The sequence below is a fragment of the Schistocerca gregaria genome, chromosome 4, assembly GCF_023897955.1.
Source record: "Schistocerca gregaria isolate iqSchGreg1 chromosome 4, iqSchGreg1.2, whole genome shotgun sequence".
Taxonomy (NCBI): domain Eukaryota; kingdom Metazoa; phylum Arthropoda; class Insecta; order Orthoptera; family Acrididae; genus Schistocerca; species Schistocerca gregaria.
Window position 1 is genome coordinate 633,233,297 of NC_064923.1, and position 24,335 is coordinate 633,257,631.

At 35.3% G+C, this 24,335-nt stretch overlaps 1 protein-coding gene across 9 annotated transcripts in view; it reads left to right on the top strand.

Moving 5' to 3' along the window:
• Positions 1-23,957, top strand: part of LOC126267249 (uncharacterized) — a 698,963-nt gene extending 675,006 nt beyond the window's left edge. For all 9 annotated transcript variants that reach the window (XM_049972261.1, XM_049972262.1, XM_049972263.1 and 6 more), the window contains 2 exons: positions 5,263-5,458; positions 21,946-23,957. In XM_049972261.1, the coding sequence (XP_049828218.1) occupies positions 5,263-5,458; positions 21,946-22,141 (392 nt within the window). In that variant the 3' untranslated portion in view covers positions 22,142-23,957. The remainder of the gene's footprint in view (positions 1-5,262; positions 5,459-21,945) is intronic.
• The last annotated feature ends 378 nt before the right edge of the window (positions 23,958-24,335 follow it).

The window sequence follows — 24,335 nt, forward strand, 5'->3', positions numbered from 1 at the left end:
TGTCTTTTGCAGACTTTCAGTTCAGTGAATTTTTCCATACCTGATTTTACTTTTATTTTTTGGCAGAAAAGGTCTGATAGTCCACTTTTGACAATACACAGTAGTGCTTGGGCAGTAAATGGAGTTCCATATGGTTCACTGTAAAGAACCATTCTATATTAAGTAAGCAGGTGTGAGAAAACACGTACGCAACTGGTTTTGTGCAGAACTGATTCAACTGATTTTCAAAGATCCGGACCAGCACCGTGATAAAAGTGACCAGACCTCCAGCTGACTTAAGAAAAGTAATACATTTCTAAACACAATAGTGTGAGCAAGGGTAATGCATTTCATCATGGGACTAAAGCAAGGACTGAACGTTGCTAGTGTCAAGATAGTGGAACAAAAAACTGGAATGAAACTTCCTGGCAGGTTAAACTGTGTACTGGAATGGGACTCAGACCTGCCTTTCACAGCCAAATGCTCTAACAACTGAACTATTCTAGCATGAGTCACAACCTATCCTCACAGCTTTACTTCTGCTGATACCTTGTCTCCTGTCTTACAAATTTCATAGTTCTCTTGTGAAACTTGTAGGACTAGCACTTCTGCAAGAAAGAATATTGCAAAGACTGGGAGCAGCCACAATCTGGGTGATTATTTCCAGAATGAATGTTTCACTCTACTGCACATTTGTGAAGTTTGAAAAGTAGAAGATGAGGTGCTGTGGAAGTAAAGCTGTAACAACAGGTCATGTATCAAGCTAGGGTTCCTCAGTTGTCAGAGCACTTACCAGTGAGTCCCAGTCCAGCATACAATTTTAATTTGCTAAGAAGTTTCATACCCACACACTTTGCTGCAGAGTCAAAAAGTTATTCTGGAAAGGACTTGAATTATCACTTTGTGATTTAATAGTGACATGGCTTACCACAGAATAAAATGAGAACCATGATAAATGCTAAACATTCTGAGTGCATACCAATAATTAAAACTGATTAGAACTGTGACTTAACAAATGCAGATTTCATAAAAATACTTTCATTTTTAAAAAATCCATCACTTGTTAAATAATAATATGAACTGTTATACATATCAGGTACATCATGGTGTAGGGTAACATGTATCCAACCAGACATGAAGTACAGATAGTTCTTGAGGCCATATTATCAATAAATTGGACTGTAGGCTTATAAAACTTAAAATTAAATTTGTTGTTGATTTCTCTTGTGTCCAGAAAAATTGAGGAAGAAAATTTCTAGTGGTGATGTAAGGAACCATCTTCCTATACTCTTGAAATGATTTAGAGAAGCCAGTGAAACGTAAATCAGTATAATTAGAGGGAATTATATTCATATTTCTTTCAAAACTAACTCCTGTGACTTAATCTCATCGCCATCACGTTCAGTAGTGAAAGATAAACAAAAGGGTGCTTGCTTCAGTTGTAAAAATATGCAATGGCAGACAACTCACTTGGTCTGATGTGTATTGTTATTAGAAGAAAATCATACAAACAGCACTTTTTAACCTAAAGATGAAAATTTTAAGGCAGTAAATCTAAGTTACCCAGAGAAGTGCTAAGAAAAATCTGGCTGTGGCTGACAGTGAGTCACTCTGACTGCAGTAAAGTCTCACATGTCATGTCATTAGAGAACATGTTCATCGCTTAGCCACTGAAAGCAGCATCTTGAACTACTTATTTGATTAGAATTTCAGAAGTTGATGCCCAACATGCAGTCTTTTTTGGCCCTGACAAGGATGGCTCATTCCCATAATGGAATCATTATATACATTCAGATATCAGATCAAAGTCTTGAAGAAGTTGTGTCCTGTATTCTCTTTTATGACCTTATCTGACTATCCAAAGAACAAATTGTTCAAAAATATTGTAGTATTGCAACTTTGCCACCAAGGATGCTCAAACCTATGGTCTGCCACCCTCACCCCCCCCCCTCTCTCTCTCTCTCTCTCTCTCTCTCTCTCTCTCTCTCTCTCTCTCTCTCTCTCTCTATCTCTCTTTGCTGTCGGGAAAAGGAAAAATATAGTGTATTCAGTTGTTTTTCTTTCAATAAAATGGTTCAAAAGTCAGTATTACACTGGTTTTTAACATGGTTAGACCTGAAAAAATTTTATGGCTTGCTTGCAAGTCACCATTTGTCTTCCAAAATATTAAAAATATACCATACCCCCAGATCTAGGCCCCTGTAACAACTATTTTATGGGCACCCTTGATTGACATTGTCATTTCCAATGTGCATGAATTATTATTCAGATACAACAAACAAATCCTGATTGTATTTTGCCAATTTGTGTGACCAAAATTATTTTTACTTCAAGGAGGGACCATTGATGGCAATGATCAAGAATGAGTTGAATGAGTTTGTGATCCTGATGGAAATTATGACTTATAAACTGAAGATAATTGCAGTTTGTTCTCCCCAAATGTCACTGTGTTCTGGTGGATATTTTAAGAAACAGTATTACAAAAGAAATTGATTTAAGTGTTTTTGTTCTGAATATGACTTGTTCATGTAGTTTGTATTTTATTAATTTACTCATCCAACTCTAAATATTTAAATCCAATTGATGTTATGAGTAATTTAAAAATCTCTTTTACAGTGGGGTCTGACAAATTAGAAGAAAACTGGGATTACATATTGTATATTACTACATACAATTTATTCAAATATACATGATAAAATATGGATAGATATATCTATTTCTAAATCTTGGCATATTTTATGCTAAGCTACAGGCTGTCTTAGTCTATATATCTTATAATTATTTTGATGTGCAAAAGGCAATTGTATGGACAGTTAGTGTATGTAGCTGTTTAAAACAAGACCTACAAGATATTTTAGTTTTAAAGATTTTGAACATGTGTCTGCAGGTCATCTTCTGCATGATGAAAATTTGTCTTGCTCCAGGAAAATAATCCCACCAAAAATGATAAATCTTATGTGGCAGTGACAGAAAGCATAATAGGACTGAAGCAACAACTTTTCAGAAATGCAAGTCCTTTTTTTACACAACAAATAAATAACACATGACAGATTTTTACAAATATATTCAGTATGACTCTTTCAAGTGTATTTCAAATGTAGATATATGCAGAGGAATTTAAAGGATTTGCACTCAGTGGCAGCATGATTATTCTGAAAATATGCTCACAATCTTTTCATAATTAACAAACAAGACATTATCTTTAAACCAGGTATTTGATAACTTAAGGTACTCTTTTTTGTTGTTGTTTCAGTATGTCAACATTTTTTCCAAAATGTATGACTTGTGTCACCTACATAAAGCACAGCTTTGCATAGTATGTCACTGGGCAGGCCATTTACAGACATTGCAGACAGCAGTTCCCAAGCACTGATCCTTACAGAACCCCTTGAGTTATGCTGGTGTGAGTGATGGTGTGGGTGACAGGGATATGATCATATGCAGAGAGAATCTGCTCATTATATTAACAGCTAGTCTCATACTATGGTCAGCTGATGATAACATTTAGTTTGTGTACCTTACCTATTTATGTAAGTGCCCCATTGGTCCTCTTTCTCATACACACATATACAGATGAAGCATGAAAATGCAGTAGAAACCATTAATTTGATTTGAAGACAGATTGTGTACATAATGTTTGTCACTATAGGGTATGGGTACATTGTGGTGTCACTTATGTGACATTTCTAGCTGTAGAATACAGTAACTTTATGACACCAATTTGCAGGATTACAAATGCTTTGTGGTGAGGTCAAGTAGGCCTACTGCCATTATAGCATCAACATCCAATTATAATTTTTTAATCATATTCTCAAAATGGAGGGAATGAATTTAAGTAAGATTATTGTACTGACTAACCCATTTTTATTTCCAAGATTATAGCACAACACTCACTTTGATTTGCTGTTTGCATCACAATTATTTTCAGAGCAGATAGGTTTTTCAATGTTTTCACTAAATCACTGTAAGTGAATCCCCAAATATTCCATTCAACAAGGTCTAGGAAAATTCCTCCACCTCACTCACTTGTAAAAACTAAGATGATTTGCTGTCTACATCTAAATGACGACATCTACATGACTAGTCTACAGTTCACAATTAACTGTCTGCCAGTGGAACATCAGACGTAAAACTATGCTGTAATGAGGAATACAAACTAATTTCCTGTAAATAACATGTAATTGACAATACATTGAGATTTTACAAAAATTTTCAGTTTAATTCTGATATTTATTATTATTACGAAGTGCTGAAATCATGTTTCATGATGTAACATTCTACTACAATGTTATGTTGATGAAAAATAGCAAATTGTGTACTTTGGCTTCTAGCTTATTTTCAAAGCACATTACAAAATTATTTGAACTGTTCATAGTAGAATGCCACTTATCTCTTATTTGCTCCTGTAAGAATAATTTTTGACAGTGTTGCTTCACTCCATTATATTTCTAATGGATGCATCATGTGTGAAGGAACAAAAAAGTAGCACACTAATTAGTGAAATTATTTACCCTTGACTCTAGTTTGATCTTCACAATGTTATCAAATCTCATAAAAATATATCAAACTTGACATAATAAATCAGCAGAATAGAATACTTTCTGTACTGATTGACTCCAAAGACAATCCAAATACAATCACCCTACAAGACTGACTCCATAATGCCTGCACATTTCTCTACAGATTATTCCACATGGTCACTACCATGCTACACTGTATAAAATAACAACAATTACATTTCCTAAACCTCATTATTGGAACAATTACATAAGTTAACTTACAACTGAAAATTTACTGTTCATTAAGGTTTTTCACATTGTGTCATATTGCAAATTGAAATAAATCTTCCACCATAAGCACGATTCAGAATGATTTACTTTCTGATATGAAAAGTTCTAATTATATTTTAATTACTCTACTGATTTTATGCAAGCATATTTTTGGTGTTTGTGTGTTGTGGATTTTGATGTCTACAAATCTTTTGAAGTGAATGTATAATATGTAATAACCAGTCCTAGGAATTAGTGGCAAGACAGTATTTCTATAATGTTCTAAGAAAAACAAATCTGCATCATAAAAAAATGAACTGGAGGTAAAAATTATGTCTGGACAACAACAAATTAAATATAAAGTTCATAACCAAGTGGAAATATGAAGAGGAAAATCAGCAGTTACTCAAAATGTGAAGACAACATGCTACAATAGTATTGAATTTGTAATTTGTTTCTGAATTTGTCTTTTATAAACTGAATATATAATGTGTATTTTTTCTGTGTGTTTCAGGTCTGTGGAGGCTGTCAAGACACCCAAACTACTTTGGAGAGATTGTATTATGGTGGGGAATATTTATTATTTCTATAAATGTACTTGAAGGCATTGAATGGATAGCCATTCTCTCCCCACTGTTTACAACATTTATTATCCTGTTTCTATCTGGCATGCCTCTTTTGGAAAAGTCAGCAGATGAGAGATATAGAGAGTAAGTACAAATTACAAAAGCCCAAACTAAATACAAATATCAGTCATGCATCAAAATTTCTTATCAATAAAAGAAATAAATTTCTTGAATGAGTCCACAATTATTTGGAAATATTTCATGAATAATACTGTCTGGGTAGCTAAATAAATGCCTTTATTTATTACGCCACTTACGCTACCGCCATCATCAGATATCTGCAATTAAGATTAAAGGAACATACATGGTGATATGTGTTTTTATACAACTTCAAGTTACAAAATATTAAAGTGTTAAAAATATTTTCAAAAAATTCACTCTTCAGAGAACTTCAGACTTGCAAAACAAGGTTCAGTATCAGTATTAAAACCTGAGCCTAATCATTTCCCTTCCATTTACACTTATAAAAAGACTTATGTTCTTTAAATTACAAACATAAAAAGCCAAATTATAGGACACAGTTTAAATTAATATAATTGCATACTCATGACATTAACTTTCTATATTGTGGCAGTCAGTCAGTGTGAGTTCACTGAAACTTAACAAGAAGTATTCATTGAATCTGTTAATAATACCTGTACACAGCCACATAAACTTTAGTAGTAAATATGTTTCACATTAATAGAAAGTTACTATTATAAAGTAGCGTTTGCTGTTATAATTATGCATGACCAATAAATGAAAGACTGTGGCCTATGAACTAAAGCTTGGCCAAACAAAACACTAAAATTTGTAGACTTGTAAAGCAGATTACAAAAAATAAAACAATTTGATTATTCAGTTCAAATATTTTGGAAGGCATCTCCATCTTGTGGAAGAATGAGCTACTTGCGTCCCAAGGTAGGTTGTTTGTAGTACAACCAGTGGGAGCTCTGCCAGCAGAGCAAATTCGTGGTGTGATGTGGCCCTGCCAACAACAGGAGATATGGCACAGTCAGCATACAACACACTAATAAAACAAGACTTCCATGCTTTCACTTACCTAAACTTCCTTACACTTCTCCATTTTTAAGTGTCATCAGTGTACTACTGCTCCCCTTGCAGGAGCGAACCCTGTTAATTTTGTCATGAATTTACTCCCTGTTTGTCCTAAATAAAAATTATTATAGTTGTTGCAGTTTATTTTATTCACTCCTGAGTCAATATACTTGTTGCATTTATTTTCTATTTTGTGGCATAACCTATTTTCTAGGCTACCTATGGTAAGGAAATCTATGCCAACGTTAGCACTCTTGAACTTTCTCAGTCCCTTTCTCACCCAAAAGCAACGCCAAGATTCTTTGTATCGTAGACCTGAAGAAGGCATATTTATACATTCAAGGATAACATGATTATCCTTTCGTATTATTATCATTATTATTCGTTTCTAGTGAATGATCTAAAGGTGGAGCTGCCTTCCAAAATAGCTGAATTGAATAATCAAATTGTTTCATTTTTTATGATCTGTTTTACAAGTCTACATACTTAAGCTTCTTGTTTGGCTAAGTTTTAGTTCATAGGGCACAGACTTTTTTAATTGGTCATATGTAATTATGAGGTGTGTTGGAAAAATATGCTAAATGAAATGTTTGGCAGCAGCTGTTGATGTCACAACCATTACATGTAATTTGACTGACAGCCTGATCCATTGAGACAGGCACTGTCAATTTGGAACATATTCTGAGTTGTCAGTCAGCATCCAGAAACACTAGAATGGGGTTGTGTTTACCATGTCTGTCATGCATAATTTCAAACAATGCATGAACATTAAGTTTCCAGTTGGAAAAAAGTGCCAATGAAACTTATAAAATTGTTGAAATTGGTGTATGGCAATAATGCTGTGACTTTTAAGATTGTTTACAAGCAGTATGAGCAATTTAAATGCAGAAATGAGTCAGTAGATGACAAGCAATGTTCAGGACATCCATTAACCTCAAATGCAAAATTTGTTCATAGACTTTCAAGTGATAAACAGATGGAAAACTGTATGACAGATTGTAGAAACTGAATGATCAAAATTGTAACTATAAGTGAAACTTGGGTCCATGTGTATGACCCTGAGATGAAAATTCAGACTTCACAATGGAAAACCTGTGAATCTCCTCACCCTAAAAAGGTACATCAGTCAAAATTGAATACCAAAGTGCTGCTCATTTTTTTCCTTAATTGAGAGCATAGGATGGCCAGAGTTTTTTCCAAGGGGAACAACTGTAAACATGGAGTTTTCAAGGGAATATTGCAGTGTTTGAGAAACAGTGCACGAAGAAAGAGACGAGAAAAATGGGCTAATGGCTTCTTTCTTCATCATGACAATATGCCATGCTGCACCTCTCTTTTGATCTATGAGTTTTTGGTTGGAAAAAACGTTCCTGTTTGTCCACATCCACCTTGATAACCAGATTTAGCACCATGCAACTTGTGGCCCTTCCCAGAAATTAAAACTTTGTGTACAGGAAAATATTTTGAGACCGTTCCTTACATTGAGAGGAGTCAATGTTGGGATAAGTGCATTGCTAGCCAAGGACAGTACTTAAAAGGAGATTATCAAATTCAATGTAAACTTATTTCTTTGTTTCTAATAAAATTCTTCAGTGTAATTTTTTCATCACATGTCACATAACAGGAAGTACTATTTTTATAACCACCACTTTCTGTTAATGTATAATGTATTCAGTACTGAAATTCATGTGGGTGTTGTATAGTTATTATTAACAGGTCCAATGAATACTAGTTGTTAAGTGTAGGTGAACTCTCCTCTGACAAATTGCCACCATGTGAAAAGTTAATGTCAAGAGTATGCAATTATATTATTTTTAACCTGTGTTTTGTAGTTTGATTTTGTATGCTATAATTTAAAGAATGTTCATCTTTTTATAAATGGAAATGAAAAAAATAGAATAATAATAAAGCAACAGCAAAATTTGATAGCAACATTACCCACACTAGTGGCACCTCCAAGCTAGAATAATTTTTGTCTGACACCCATGGTCTAGGGGTAATGTCTTTGACTAGTAACCAGAAACATCCTCAGTCATTGGTTTGAACCTTACCACTACTAGAATTTTTGAAAAAAAAGAAAATCAGCTATGGTTGCCGAAGACATCTACATCTTCATCTATAGTCTGCAAGCAACCTCAAGGTGCATGGCAGAAGCTATGTCCCATTGTACCAGTTATTAGGGTGTCTTCCTGTTTCGTTGACATACAGACGACAGGAAGAATGATTCTTTGAATGCCTCTGTGTTTGCAGTAATTTTGCTAGTGTTTTCTTCATGATCCCTATGTGAGTGATACATAGGTGGTTGTAGTATATTCTTAGAGTAATTATTTAAACCGGTTCTTGAAACTTTGGTAATAGACTCTCCTGGGATAGTTTATGTCTAAATTCAAAGAGTCTTCCAGTTCAGTTTCTTCGGTATCTCTGTGACATTCTCCCACTATCTTGTATGTGTCCCACACATCTGAGCAATATTCTAGAACTGGTTGCACAAGTGATTTGTAAGCAATCTCCTTTGTAGATTCATTGTACTTCCCCAGTATTCTACCAATAAACCAAAGTCTAGCACCTCCCTGACTTATGACTGAACCTATGTAATCATTTCATTTCATAAGCCTACAAAGTGTTACAACCAGGTATTTGTATGAGTTGGCCAATTCCTACAGTAATTACACTCATAGGAGACACAATTCTTGTCATTTTGTGAAGTGCAAAATTTTACATTTCTGAACATTTACAGAAAGTTTCCAATTTCTGCATCACTTTGAAATCTTATCAAGATCCGACTGTATCTTTTTCCAAGAACTGGGCACAGTCTTTTGCTCAAGTGATCTATGATAGACTATAGGGAGAAGAGGGGCTAACTCAGCCACAAATCCAGAACAGAATCTGGTAGGGATTCCACTGGGGCCTGGTGCTTTGTTCAGTTTTAACGTTTTCAGCTGTTTCTCAACACCACTGACACTAATACTTATTTCATTTATCTTTTCAGTGGTGCAAGGATTTAATTGAGGCAATTCTCCTGGGTTTTCCTTTTGTAAAGGAACATTTTTAAATGGTGTTAAGCATTTAAGCTTTTGGTTTGCCATCCTCAGTTTCAGTTCCTGTCTCATTCACTAGGGATTGGACACTAACTTTGGTGTCCTAACAGCCTTTACACATAATCAGAATTTCTTTTGGTTTTATGAAAGATTCCTTGAAATATTCTGCTATGGTAGTGCTTAGAGGCATCTCACATTCCTCTCTTGACAGCCAAACATGTTTTATTAAGCATCTCTCTGTTTCTTTGCAGTGACTGTATACCATGGAAGTTTCCTTCCATTGAGAACTGTTATACTGGTTTCATACCTATCCAACTACAATTTTAAACTTGAGCCAGAATTCCTTTACATGCTCCTCACCTGTGCTGAAAGTTTCAGCTTCCTCATGACACTACTGATTTTGTATCTAGTTTACTGCACATATATACTCTTCTGCTTGTTTTAGTTGTCCTTGTTACTTCGGTAATCACTGTTGTCACAATTGTGTCATGGTCACTGAAACCAGTTTTGATATGGATATCCTGAAAGAAGTCAGTTCTATTTGTTGTCATTAGATCCAATATATTTTCATCATGAGTGGGATCCCTAACTATCTGTTCTAGGTTGTCACAGAAGGCATTTAGTAATGTTTCACAGGATGTCTTATCGCACCCAGCACTAACAGAACTGTAATTTTTCCATTTAATTGTTGGATGAGTGAAGTCTCCACTGATGAGTACTGTATGACAGGGGAACTTACATTTAAGTGAACTGAGGTTTTCTCTAAAGTTTCCGGTTACATCAAGAGATGAGTGTGGCGGGCAATAGGATGATCCAATTATCATTTTATGCCCACCCCTGATACTGAATCCTGCCCATACAATCTCATGTGCAGCTTTGGCTTCTAACTCAATAGATTTGAGTTTCTTGTCTACTGTGACAAATACAGCAGCTCCATTTCCCATTTGCCTATTGTACTGATACACACTTGAATTTTCCCCAAACATCTCACTATTATTAATTTCATGTTTGAACCATCTTTCTGTACCTAGTATTATGTGAGCTCCACTGCTTTTCTTAAGCTGTTAAAACTATGGCACTCTGTTGCGAATGCTTCAGCAGTACACCATTAGGATTTTAATACTGTCTCCTATTGGAGACATTTATTTTGATCTTATACTGATACTTCTGGTTTACCTAATCTTATACTGATACTTCTGTGTTTCCTACAGTTATTGTTATCTGGAGTGGAGGGAGAGTCACCTAATATAAAAAAACCTTGTGTGTGCCCCACACACAGTTAGCTACCTGAGTAGCAGCCTCTGATATATAGTGCACACCAGACCTATTTAGGGGGACCCTACAGTTCTCAATCCTATGATGCAATTCCAGGAAGTTTTAACCTCGACTGTAACAGAATTTTCAAAGTCTGTGGCTCAGTCCTTCCACTTGACTCAGAAATGAAGGGCCACAATTAGTCCTGGGTACAATGCTGTAAATTGGGAGCTTTGTTGAAACTTGACGCACAAGGCTGGTCTGCTCAGTGTTCTCTGCCAGTCGCTGGAATGATCTAAGAATGACCCCAGAACCCAATAGACAGGCACCATTTGTTCCAATGTGTGCCACAGTCTGCAGCTGGTTGTACCCTGTTCCCTCAGTGACTGCTGGAATAGCCTCTTAAACATGTTGAATGAGGCCCCCAGGCACACACATTGAGTGCACCTGGTGTCCTTTCCTGTCCCTTGCTGCCATTTCCCTAAAGGGTACCATTATTTGTCATATGTTTGAACTGCTGACAATTAATAGACCCCTACCCTTTTGTATTTGTATCGTCCTGACACCAGACAAAACAGTTTTCTCCCAAAACAGGTTAAGTGAGTCCCACTGGCACCGTTTCAGTTTCAGTGAAAGACAGCACCCGAAACTTGTTGGTTAGGAGATTAGTACAGTACCCTGAGTCCTCCCTGGTCCCCCTCTATCCTGTACATGAGGCCTAGATCTACCATTGACATGCCTCTCATAATGGGGATGGGTAATGACAGATTTTGTACTTTCTGCAGAGGAGACAGGATCCATGGGAGAGGATAGTACTTGAGGTGCCTCTGATAGAGATATCACAAGTACCAAACTCTCAGGAGCTGTTCCAATACTGATCAGCAGCTGCCAATCACTTGACAGTAGTCAAGGTGATTGCCAGCTGCTTACAAACATCAACCAACTCATCCCATGTTTGAGAACAGCATTCACAGTGGGTCTGCATCTTGGCTGGTGCAAGGCAGTGAACAAAGAACTTTAAATTAAGACTGTTAATTATCTTTTAATCTGTTGAGTCAAAAAGTTGCTAATTCCCTATAAGAATTGAAGCAAACACACAAAACAAGATTTCTGTTAGGGCAACACAAAAACCTGTGATAAAAACTACTAGTTTCCTAATATTTCTGGCATAAGAAGTCACTCATTCTGCCAATGGCCTTGTCAAAGAGAGCAGAGGAGTGGACGGAGGTTCACAGCACTCACTTGACCTTGGGACGAGAAACTGGCCCTAAAAGGCAAAAAATTCAGCACTGATCAACAGCCTGACGATGTAGAAGACAACAGAATCCATTGCATTAAAGACACATAGTGTGTATCCACAGGACATGTGGCCTGAAATTGAAAGAGTTTCATGATGATCTCTCCATTGGCGAAAGATTCCAGACTAGTCCCACTTTCTGGGGGATCAGCTGAAGTATTTCTTGTGTTACCCATGGTTTCCTCACAGGTGGTGCCCATGAGGAAGGATCAAATACCCAATGAAAAAATAGTGTTCTATAAGTCAGGGCATGGAATGTCAGAAGTTTTGACATCATGAAGAAAATCTCAAAAGGGAAATACTAAGGCTCAGTCCAGATATAGTGGGGATCAGTGAAATGAAATGCAAAGACAACAAGGATTTCTGGCCAGACAAGTATAGGGTAATATGAATGACAGCAGAAATGATATAACAGGAGGAGGATTTGTTACAAATATTTGATTTGACATTCTGGAGCACAAAAATGTTCTCGGAAATTCAGGATCGCAGAGCTACAAGTCACTAATGAATGAAATAAATAAAGTGCAGGGAGTCTAAGGAAATAATCAGAAATTGCAGAGAAGCCAAGGCGAAATGGCTACATGAAAAATGTGAAGAAATGGGAAAAGAAAGGATTTTCAGAAGGAATGACTCAGCGTATAGGAAAGTCAAAACAAACTTTGATGAAATTAAAAACAAGGGCAGTAACATTAAGAGTGCAATGGCAGAGGAGAGAATAGATAACTGCAAAGAGTACATTGGATGCCTCTATTAAGAGTGCAATGGAAATTCCATACTTAAATGCAGAGGAGAGAACAGATAAATGGAGGAGTACATTGGATGCCTCTATGAGGGGGAGTACTTGGTCAGTGGCATGATAGAAGAAGAAACAGGAGTGAATAGGGAAGAAATAGGGAATCCAGTGAAAAAAGCTTTGGTGGACTTAAGATCAGTTAAGGCACAAGGGATAGATAATATTCCATCAGAATTTCTAAAATAATTGGGCAGTGGCAAAAAAATAATTATCCATGCTGGTGTGTAGAATGTATGACACTGGCAATATACCATTAGATTTTCTCAAAAACATTGTCCATACAATTCCACAAATAGCAAGAGCTGATGAGTCCAAGAGTTATCATACAGTCAGCTTCACAGCTCACACATCCAAGTTGCTGACAAGAATAACATACAGAAGAATGGAAAAAAAATTGAGGACCTGTTAGATGATGATAAGTTTGTCTGTAGGAGAGTTAAAGACACCAGAGAGGCAGTTCTGACATTGCGTTGATAATGGCAGCAAGACTGAAGAAAAATCAAGATACATTCACAGGACATGCCAACTTAGAAGAAGCATTCAACAATTTAAAATGGTGGAAGATGCTTGAAATTCAAGAAAAGCAGCGGTAAGCTATAGGGAAAGACAGATAATATATAATATCTACAGGAAGAAGAGGGAACAATAAGAGTAGGAGACCACAAACGAAGTGCTCAGATTAAAAAGGGTGTAAGACTGAGATATAGTCTTTCACCACTACTGTTCAATCTACACATGAAAGAAGCAATGACGGAAATAAAAGGAAGATTCAAGAGCAAGATTAAAATTCAAGATGATAGGATATTGATGATAAGATTCACTGATGACACTGCTGTCATCAGTAAAAGTGAAGGAGAATTACAGGATCTGTTGTATTATATGAACTGTCTAATGGGTACAGAATGTAGATTGAGAGCAAATTAAAGAAAGATGAAAGTAATGACAAGTAGCAGAAATGAGAACAGTGAGAAACTTAATATCAGAACTGGGGATCTCAAAGTAGATGCGGTCAAGGAATTCTGCTATCTAGGCAGCAAAAGAATCCATGGCAAATGTAGCAAGAATGATTCAAGCAGATAAGCACTGGCAAAAAGGTCATTCCTAGCTAAGAAAAGTCTACTAATATCAAACACAGGCCTTAATTTGAGAAATTACATTTGGATCACAGTATTGTAGTGAAACATGTACTGTGGGGAAAATAGAACAGAAGAGAACTGAAGCATTTAAGATGTGGTGCTGCAGAAGAATTGTGAAAAACAGGTGAACAGATAAGGAAAGGAATGAGGGGGTTCTCCGTTTCATCAGTGAGGGAAGAAATATATGGGAAACACAGACAGTAAGAAGGGTCAGGTTGATAGGATACCTGCTAAGACAACAGGGAATAACTTCTGTGGTACTAGAGGGAGTTGTAGAGGGTAAAAACTGTAGAGGAACACAGAGTTTGGAATACACCAAGCAAATACAATAATTGATGACATAGGTTGCAACTACTATTTTGAGAGGAAAACGTTGGCACAGGAGAGGAATTCATGCCAGGCCACATCAATCCAGTCAGAAGACCAATACCTTAAAGAGAATAAATAAATAAATAAATTTTTCAGCTGTTGGTTAGGTGACACCCCAATCAGGCATATGTTTTAATACTGACTCTGAACCTTCTTCTGTACATTCAAAGTTTTTTTGCTGAGAGAATGTTTTAGAAACATTTTTAATCTTATAATTTTTTGTAGCTTGATGTTGTATAACAAACAACTTCCATTCTTTATGTTCTTTTAATCTTAATTGCAGATATCTGATGATTGCAGTTGCTGAAATGCCTCATAAATAGAATATTTATTTAGTGAGCCAGACAGTTTTATTCACAAAATATTCAAGTTATCAGACAGTGATTATAATATACTATACACCTGTCAGTGGAGGGAAAGAACACACTGGATGTGTTTAAGAACTAGATGTTACTCAGTAAATATACCAATTACTTTCATTCATTCATTTCATACAGGCCATCTTTGTAATACATTATTTCAACTGTCTTGGTTTATGTGTTCTGATGTTTTCCCAGTGTTCCCAAATTCGTTCTCGGCATTGCTCCTTCCTCTCCTGGGTCAAAGCCTTTCCTGTTTTTAGTTTTGGCTTTTCTTGGAAACCCTGCCACACCATAAGTTTCTCCTTGAGTGGGACATGCTCCAAGATGTCATCATGGGTGATCCCCACATCTTTAAGGTATTTCTCTACCTCTGTGAACCAGGCCCATTTTGTTTTCTTCTTCTGAAAGTAGGTGATCGTATGATTGGTGAGACTTCCAGGGCTCATTCAGGTCATATGTCCATAAAACATAATCCTCTTTTTCCAAATGGTATTGGTTATCTTCTCTATGTGGGAATACAGTTCATGATTATGACATCTTCTATATTCCCCATTCTCTTTGATGAGACCTAAGTTCTTTCTCAAAATCTTTCTTTCCTTGGCCTCCAGTTTTTCAATTAGGCCTTTTTGTTCATTACTAGGTATTCAGAAGTGTACAAGACCTCCGGGCGGATAACACTGCAGTAATGCCTTAACTGTGCATTGAACGATACTGATCTAAATAACTGCTATTATTCAGTTCAGTGAAAGAGTTAGGTATTCAACCCCTCAATGAATGACTATTTAGTTTTATATCAATTAATGATATAAACACTAAATCTAAAATGATTATACCTTATTATCTATTACTTCTTTTCAGGTTTTTGCTCTTCTTTTTCTTCTGCTCTTCTTCTTCTTTTTCCTCAGGCTAGCTGTCTGAGTTCTCTTTGTTGTTATTCATGTGACCTGCAGTCTGAAGATTGCTTCAATTCAGCTCTTCATGCTAGTCTGTTCTGTGTACAACTGCCACAACCAACATCAGTTTCAACCTCCTTAATGTACTCGAGCCTCAGTCTTCCTCTATAATTTTTATCACCTGCTTGTGTTTCCATTTCAGATTGATGTTTCCTTGATGCCTTAGTATATTTCTTCTCAACTGATCCCTTCTTTTAATCAAGCTGTGTCACAAATTTCTTTTGTCCCCATTTCAGTTTGATAACTCCCCACTAGTTATTTGATCCACTCATATAATTTTCTACATTTTAGTGCAGCATAACATTTCAAAAACTTATATCTTTGCTTGTCTGAATTGCTTATTGTCCATATATCACTTCCATACAAAGCTATACTCCAGACAAATACCATCAAAAAACTTCCTAACACTTAACTTTTCTAACCCTCTGGAATGTCATTAAAAAGGAAACAGAGAGAGAAAAACAAAGGTATAATAACATACTGATAACGTAGTAGGAAAAGCAATAAATGATCCACACCACCTAGCAAACTACATGAATGAGCATTTTTTATGTACTGTACTGCAGAGAAGTCACAGCAAAAGTTCACAAAAACAGATAGAACACCTGTAAATAATTATACACTAGTTTTTTCCATTACTCTGTGAATAACTCATCAGTATTTTACAGTTCTCTTTACTGCCCTTACATTACAGTTTTCCCTTTCTTGACTATCAGAATTTCTTTTATTATCTTTCTGCGGGATACCCGAAACTTGCTTTGAGTTAAGGAACAGTGTTAAAGCTGCAGTTGGGGTATCTCAGTTTCCTTTATTGAGTGTTTCAGTCTGAATTATCATTAGCCATACAATTGTTTTGCACATCTTTTAGCTAATAAGAATGCAGTGACTGTAAATGAGCGGACTTAAAAATAGTTATTCCAGCTCACAGGACCTTAATGATAGCTGCGGCTGCAGCAGTCATGGAAAACCCATTTACAAGAAACATACTACATAGAATAATACTTAGGCGATATTGCATCAGGATAACAATGCCTGTCTGTAGTAAATTTTCCTCAACACATTCACTATGTTTCTTACTGCCTCATAGTTGTCAGAAATATTGAGCAGTGAAACACAATATCCTTAGAAATGAGAATATTCCAAAGTCAGAAATCATGTTGTAAATGACAAATGCATTTTTTTTTCTTTTTTCCCTTAGAGTATGATTATTATGTTTCAGTGGAAGAAGATCATAATTTCACCATGTCAAAGTAAATCAAATTCCATCTTGTCAGCACATATTCAATGACTACTTTAGTGAGACATTAATACTCCTAAGTAATCAGAGAACTTTTATTGCCAATAATCCTCAGTTTAGCCAACATGCAATTTCTACATGCATTCTCTTGGAAAAATATTTTAAGGATTACTGTAAATATTTTTAATCATGGCACAATATGTTTTATTCAGGGAAAATACTATTAAATACCAGAATTCAGTGTACACTTTTCACAATACTCCTAATAACAGTCTGGTTTCTTCTCATTTACTACAATGTTACTGACAGAGCATAATATGCCCAAAGATGTTACAGTTTTCTTTTTGTGTCGAACTCCTTAAGTTCAAGCTGATAGATTTCTTTCCTTTGTCTTACAATGAGCTTCATTGTTTCCAACTTCTCTGTAAAATAATTCACTACCATATCACTGGTGCACGAACATTATTACTGAGTGAGATGGACAGTGGTTAGCACACTGGGCTCAAATTCAGGACAATGATGCTTCAAATCCATGTCGAACCACCCAGATTTAGGTTTTCTGTGATTGTTCAATATTATAAAAACTATTGTGCGGTACTAAGAAAAGTTATTAAAAAGTCCAGAAGCATGTGTATCATGTCTGAGATCAGTAACTCTGATAATAAAATTAAAGCAATTTGGAATATTATTGAAAGGGAAACAGGGCAACCAAGAGCACAGGAAGACTTTAGTGCAATAAAACTGAATGACAAGTGCACTAACAAACAATCAGAAATTGAAAATATTTTGAATAATCATTTTTTAAATGTTGTGGAGAAAATAGGATCTAGATCTTCACTAGAAGAGACAAGGCTATTAATAGAAGAGGCCATACCTGCGCAGTTTGAAACAACTGTAATTCCACCAACCTCTCCCTCTGAAATCAGTAAAATAATAAACTCACTGAAAAGTAAAAGGTCTTACGGAATTGATGGCATTTCCAGAAAAGTACTTAAAGCTTGTTCCCCACAGATAAGTAGGATTCTCAGCCACGTATGTAATAGCTCTTTGGAGCAGGGTGTTTTCCCTGATAGACTGAAATATGCCATTGTAAAACCATTGCATAAAAAGGGGGATACGTCGGATGTCAACAACTACCGCCCAATCTCTCTTCTGACAGCTCTATCAAAAATTTTTGAGAAAGTAATGTATTCAAGAGTAGCCTCCCATATTTGTAAAAATAAAGTACTAACAAAATGCCAGTTTGGTTTTCAGAAAGGCTTTTCAACAGAAAATGCTATATATGCTTTCACTGATCAAATATTAAATGCTCTGAATAACCAGACATCACCCATTGGTATTTTTTGTTATCTCTCAAAGCCCTTTGATTGTGTAAATCATGGAATTCTTTTAGATAAGCTAAATCATTATGGTTTGAGTGGGGCAGTGCACAAATGGTTTAATTCATACTTAACTGGAAGAATGCAGAAAGTTGAAATAAGTGGTTCGTGTAATGTTAAAACAACAGCTGATTCCTGAAACTGGGGTGCTATCAAGCACGGGGTCCCACAGGGTTCGGTCTTAGGTCCTTTACTGTTCTTGATATACATTAATGACTTACCATTCCACATTGATGAAGATGCAAAGTTAGTTCTTTTTGCTGATGATACAAGTATAGTAATAACATCCAAAAACCAAGAACTAAGTGATGTAATTGTAAATGATGTTTTTCACAAAATTATTAAGTGGTTCTCAGCAAACGGACTCTCTTTAAATTTTGATAAAACACAGTATATACAGTTCCGTACAGTAAATGGCACAACTCCAGTAATAAATATAGAATTTGAACAGAAGTCTGTAGCTAAGGTAGAATTTTCAAAATTTTTAGGTGTGTCCATTGATGAGAGGTTAAACTGGAAGCAACACATTGATGGTCTGCTGAAACGTCTGAGTTCAGCTACGTATGCTATTAGGGTTATTGCAAATTTTTGTGATAAGAATCTCAGTAAATTAGCTTACTATGCCTACTTTCATTCACTGCTTTCGTATGGCATCATATTCTGGGGTAATTCATCGTTGAGTAGAAAAGTATTCATTGCACAAAAACGTGTAATCAGAATAATTGCTGGAGCCCACCCACGGTCATCCTGCAGACATCTATTTAAGGATCTAGGGATCCTCACAGTAACCTCACAGTATATATATTCCCTTATGAAATTTGTTGATAATAATCCAACCCAATTCAAAAGTAATAGCAGTGTGCATACCTATAACATCAGGAGAAAGGATGAGCTTCACTATGCACGGTTAAATCTGACTTTGGCACAGAAAGGGGTAAATTATGCTGCCACAAAAGTCTTTGGGCACCTACCAAACAGCATCAAAAGCCTGACAGATGGCCAACTAACATTTAAAAATAAATTAAAAGAATTTCTAGATGACAACTCCTTCTACTCATTGGCTGAATTTTTAGATATAAACTAAGTAAAAAAAAAAAAAAAACTTAATCATTAGTGTCATGCAATATTTTGTGTAATGTAATTTCTTGTACAGACATCTTTTATTAACCTGACACGTTCCACATCATTACGAAGTGTCGTATTCATGATCTATGGAACAAGTATTAATCTAATCTAATCTAATCTAATCTAATCTAATCCATAATTGCTCCCTGCACTTGCGAGGATGGTTCCTTCAAAAGGGAACGGCCAATTTCTTCCCTGAGCTCAAAACATTGTAAGCCTGTGCTCTGTCTCTAATGGCATCAATGTTGATGGGACATTAAACACTAATGATCATTCCTTCTTCTTGAACATTCTTCTTTTTACAAGTTAGTCTGGAAATAAAATGAAATTATCATATGGCACTGATGGACAGGAGTCCCCACCTGGAGAAGTTTGGTGCCAAGTTGCAAGTCTTTTATAGTTGACAACACATTACAACACATCATGCAGTCCCCAAGCAGCCAGTAATTGAACCTAAGCATGCTGCATGGTAATCAGACATGGTGACCACTCTATTTTATGCCCGTATTCAGCTTTCTCATTGTTGACTGCTGGTAAAACACGATTCAGCCCCTCTTTCTGTTACAGATTTATGAGGATCCCTTTGTTTGTTAATTTAGTCTAAAAATCACATTATCTTTGTTCAGAGTTTGTCTTTCTTAATGTATAACCATTTTCTGGTGAATCTAGATTCTAGCTATTTCTTACTCCATATTTCACTTTACACACTACAGCAGTTTAAATATAACATATATCTTTTTATTTCTTGTATATGCTGTTCTGCAGCCTCAACATACTGCATCAACAAAGTAGGAAAAGATAGATTGCTACTTACCACAAAGAGGATAGTTAAGTTGCAGACAGTCAGAATTAAAAAGACAGTTACACAATGCTTTTGCCACAGCCCTCATCAATGAAAGAGAAACACACGCCATTCAAACTCAAGCAAGCTCACCTCGCACACACATGACTGCCAAGTACAGTAGCTTAGGCCAGAATGTCATGATCTGTCAGAGTTGGTGGTCATGTGTGTGTGAGATGTGCGTTGTTTGTATGTATGAACGGTGTGTGTTTCTCTTTTCCTGATGAAGGCTGTGTCCAAAAGCTGTGCGTAAGTATCTTTGAATTGTGCATGTCTGCAACTTAATGTGCCTTCTTTACAGTAAGTAGCGAATTGATCTTTCCCTGCGTCGTTGAAGTTCCTACCTGGATTTCCCATTGTTTGATTTTGCCCGACAAACTGTTTGAAATGCATAGGTCTATTTAATAATACCTACCATACAATGTTTGGCTCTATGTATAATTCTTACTTACAGTATAATGTCCTAAATGTTATTTTTCAATTATGATTTACCTTTGTTTTGTCATATTTGTGCATGGCTGTTTACAGTATCGATTTATATGTCAGAGATATGATTTAACAAAATTTATTATCTTTTATAATAATCATTTTATATTGTATGTAAAATTCATGAAATCCTTAGAGGAAACAGAAATTTGCATACATCTGGAAAAAAATCCAAAAAAACATCTTAAGTGAACAAACAGAACTTAGAACTAAAAAATATATTCAAAACTTTGACAATATTCTTATATTCAGAATGTAAGTAAAAATTATACATAGAATCAAAAATTAAACCAAATTCATAAAGCATTATGTGATGAATGCACTGTTATTTTCACTTTCTTAATCACAGAATTTCTTTCACTCCAACTTCCAATATTTCTTAGTTTATATTTATTGTGGATTAATATTTATCTATATAAATTTTGTTCTTTTCCTTGCTCCCATATTTCTTTAATTCCTATTGATTAGAGCTTTCTTTACCATTCAGTAAACTTTCCAAACTTTTACTCAGGTCCAACGCTGAAGTTAATAATGAATCACTTTCCATCTGCCCCTCCCATCTCTACCTGATCTCCCAAGTTCATTCTGAAACTGAAAGAAAGTAGTAGTAGGTCAAAGGCTAGTGAAATTATCTGGGGTTTTATGTATGTCTGCACACCACAAATACATCAGCTCAGTGAATGGTTGTCCCCATTTTTACTTATTATTTATGTTATCATAAAAATGGACCTTATTTGTGAGGCAGAAGAGGTCTTCCTTTCTCCTACAAGTTGGAGTGGCTCGCTAAATTGTAGTTAATTGTTCTGCTGCTTTAACAGACCAAACATAGTATACAGAAATAAATATTTGGTCTTGGCATGTATCTAGTGTTAGATCAGTAAAAATACAGGCAGTTAAAATAGCTTATTAAAATACTGTATTATTAATATAATAATATACTGGAAAGCATTTAGAACCATTTCCTGAATCTTGCATTTCTCATGATTCAGTTTTTTGAGCAACTTCTCCTTCCAACGAATACCCTGTCTTCTTGTTTCCTATCTTGATTCTTCTTCTGATATGAAAATTTTAAATCTTCCAAACAGTAGAAATTACATAGTATGAGAAAATTTAGTAACATTCACATCTGATCCAGTTGTTCCACTTACATGGTAAGTTAATTTGCTTCTTATGCATCAAATACAATTATGGGCACAAGTAAATGTATATGCATATGTGACATGTATGTAGATTGTCACATTTAATAAATTTCTTCTTTTTCAGTAATGCTGAATATCGTTACTACAAGGCATCTACGTCACCACTGATTCCCATTCCACCTTCTTTCTACGTAGAAGTGCCATGGTTTCTTAAATTTGTGCTGTGTTGTGAGTTCCCTTTGTATGATTCTCTTGATGTACCTACGCCAACCATCATCACTGAATCAACCAGCATTTCACCATCACAGTCACAGACATAGCAACCAGCTAGCCGAATGGCACCCAATCCCACATTCAGGTATCTCACTACAGCACTCTAAGCACAGTGCAGAACTATCTACTTCTTTCTCTCTCTAATTCTCCAATGGCAATATCTCAAAACATATCTGAATTTTAAAGCTGCGGTATTAATTCCTGAAATACTACAGTAGGTTTATATGCCTTCACTGCATTTGAATAAGCACTAGCTGGGCAGTGATAAAGCTCAAGAGCAGCACAGTGAAAGTTAGATAATAATATAGAAGTGCCAAAGAAAGGCTGTTTTAAATTACTGTAAATAGTGCAGCGATTTTAATGATCCCAAATCTAATAACAGTTAGTTGTAGTAAACGTCAGAAGAAACTGTTAATGTTTATAATTTGACAGACTGATCAGCTACTATATCTGTCAGCACTTATGCTGAAACACTACTAACTTGAACAAAATGTCTTTCTGCAGTGAACTGTATTGTTTTCTTGATCACTGCTGTGAATATATTGTAACATTTCAACACGACCAAATATAAAACTGATGATTACTATAGTATTACACATAAATCTGTGTTGCACTGAATTAAAGTATTCTTTGTTCTGTTCCATATTGTAATTCCTGTGGTTAATGTAAATGTCTTTGAGTATATATCACCAGCTCTTCCAGATGGGTGAATGTCAATTATGGGTCAGTGTTTCATTGTTGAATTTTCATTTTCTGTTGCATCTAACATTTGAATATGCAGTCAGACTGACAAGTGTACCCTGAGACATGTATTTTACATGATAGAGCTAAATCCATAGTGATAATTAACAAGCTCATTTGAGAGAAGCATGTATATATTATTGCAACTACTCAAGATGTATAGTATAGTGTTTATAGAAGTGTAAATATGAATGCTGAAACTATAAATTATTTTATTCTGGTATGTGCCATTCAAAGTGGTTGAATTTCAGATGTTTAAATTTGTTATCTGACATTGACATTAATTTTATTTTTGTCTGTAACTGTTAAATAGTAAGAAAGTAAAAAAATGCCTTGACTAGAATTAATGTGGTTTCTGATATACTACAGAACAGTAAACCTGCACAAAATGTCGACTCATATTATGAGTTGAGCCTGTATAATTTAGTGTTATAGTGTAGATTTTTATGTAATTAGGTTAAAGAGCTAGTTTGTATAGGTGATTATATTTTATATAAAAATATATGTACATGGGCATATACTTACTTACGTGGTGGAGATATCTAGTTCCACAGACATGTAAGATTCAAAATGGACACTTCACAACTGTAAATCTCTTTACTCTAACTGTATATGTTGATCAGCTTTAAGGACTTTTAAATTTTCTATATGCAATTTCTATGACAGGTGTTCACAATAATAAGCCAAAATCATGTATTCAATCTGGATTAGATGATAGAACTAGATCCTTTGGGTGCTAATAACAGTCAACAGATTAGATACAAAGCAATGATAATTGCTGAGTTATCTTCTGTTTCAACCTCATTTACTACAGACTCCTTATTGAAGTATTAAATTTCCTATTTCCAGTAACAGGGAAGCTATAGAAAAAAGAAGCAGATTTTATGTAGAGAGTAGTGTGAGAAAACTGTATCATAAAAAAAAACACATAGCACAACAGTGATGTGGAAAAGTTTCACAAAGGGTAAAATTTATTCTAAAAGCATCACATGTTTATAGTTATTGGAAAACACATGGAGTCCTAACTTAATTTGATTTTGAAATACTAAGTAATAAAATGTTTAGTTCTCTGTTTACAGTTTTGTATTATAGAAATAAAAGTAAATTCATACTTTTGAAGAACTTCTTGGTTGTTTCTTTGTCTCACCTGTTCCAACAATTGAAGTTTGGTCTCAGAATACCACCGTCATTTACTAATTATTAATGTAGGACCACAATTAAAGTTATTGTCAAATGCAAGCAAGAAACATGACATATTACTAATAATGTATATTAAAAACAAAGATTCCATGACTTACCAAACTGGAAAGCGTTGTTTGTCTTTTTATTGTGTCTATCTACCAGCGCTTTCCCATTTGCTAAGTCATGGAATTGTTGTTTTTAATATATTTTTCCCATGTAGAATGTTTCTTTCTATTTTATTTATATAATAAAGTATATTTCTGAGCTCAAACATAATGAGGTATCTCAAACTGAATGACCTCCTTAATGCGAACAGCA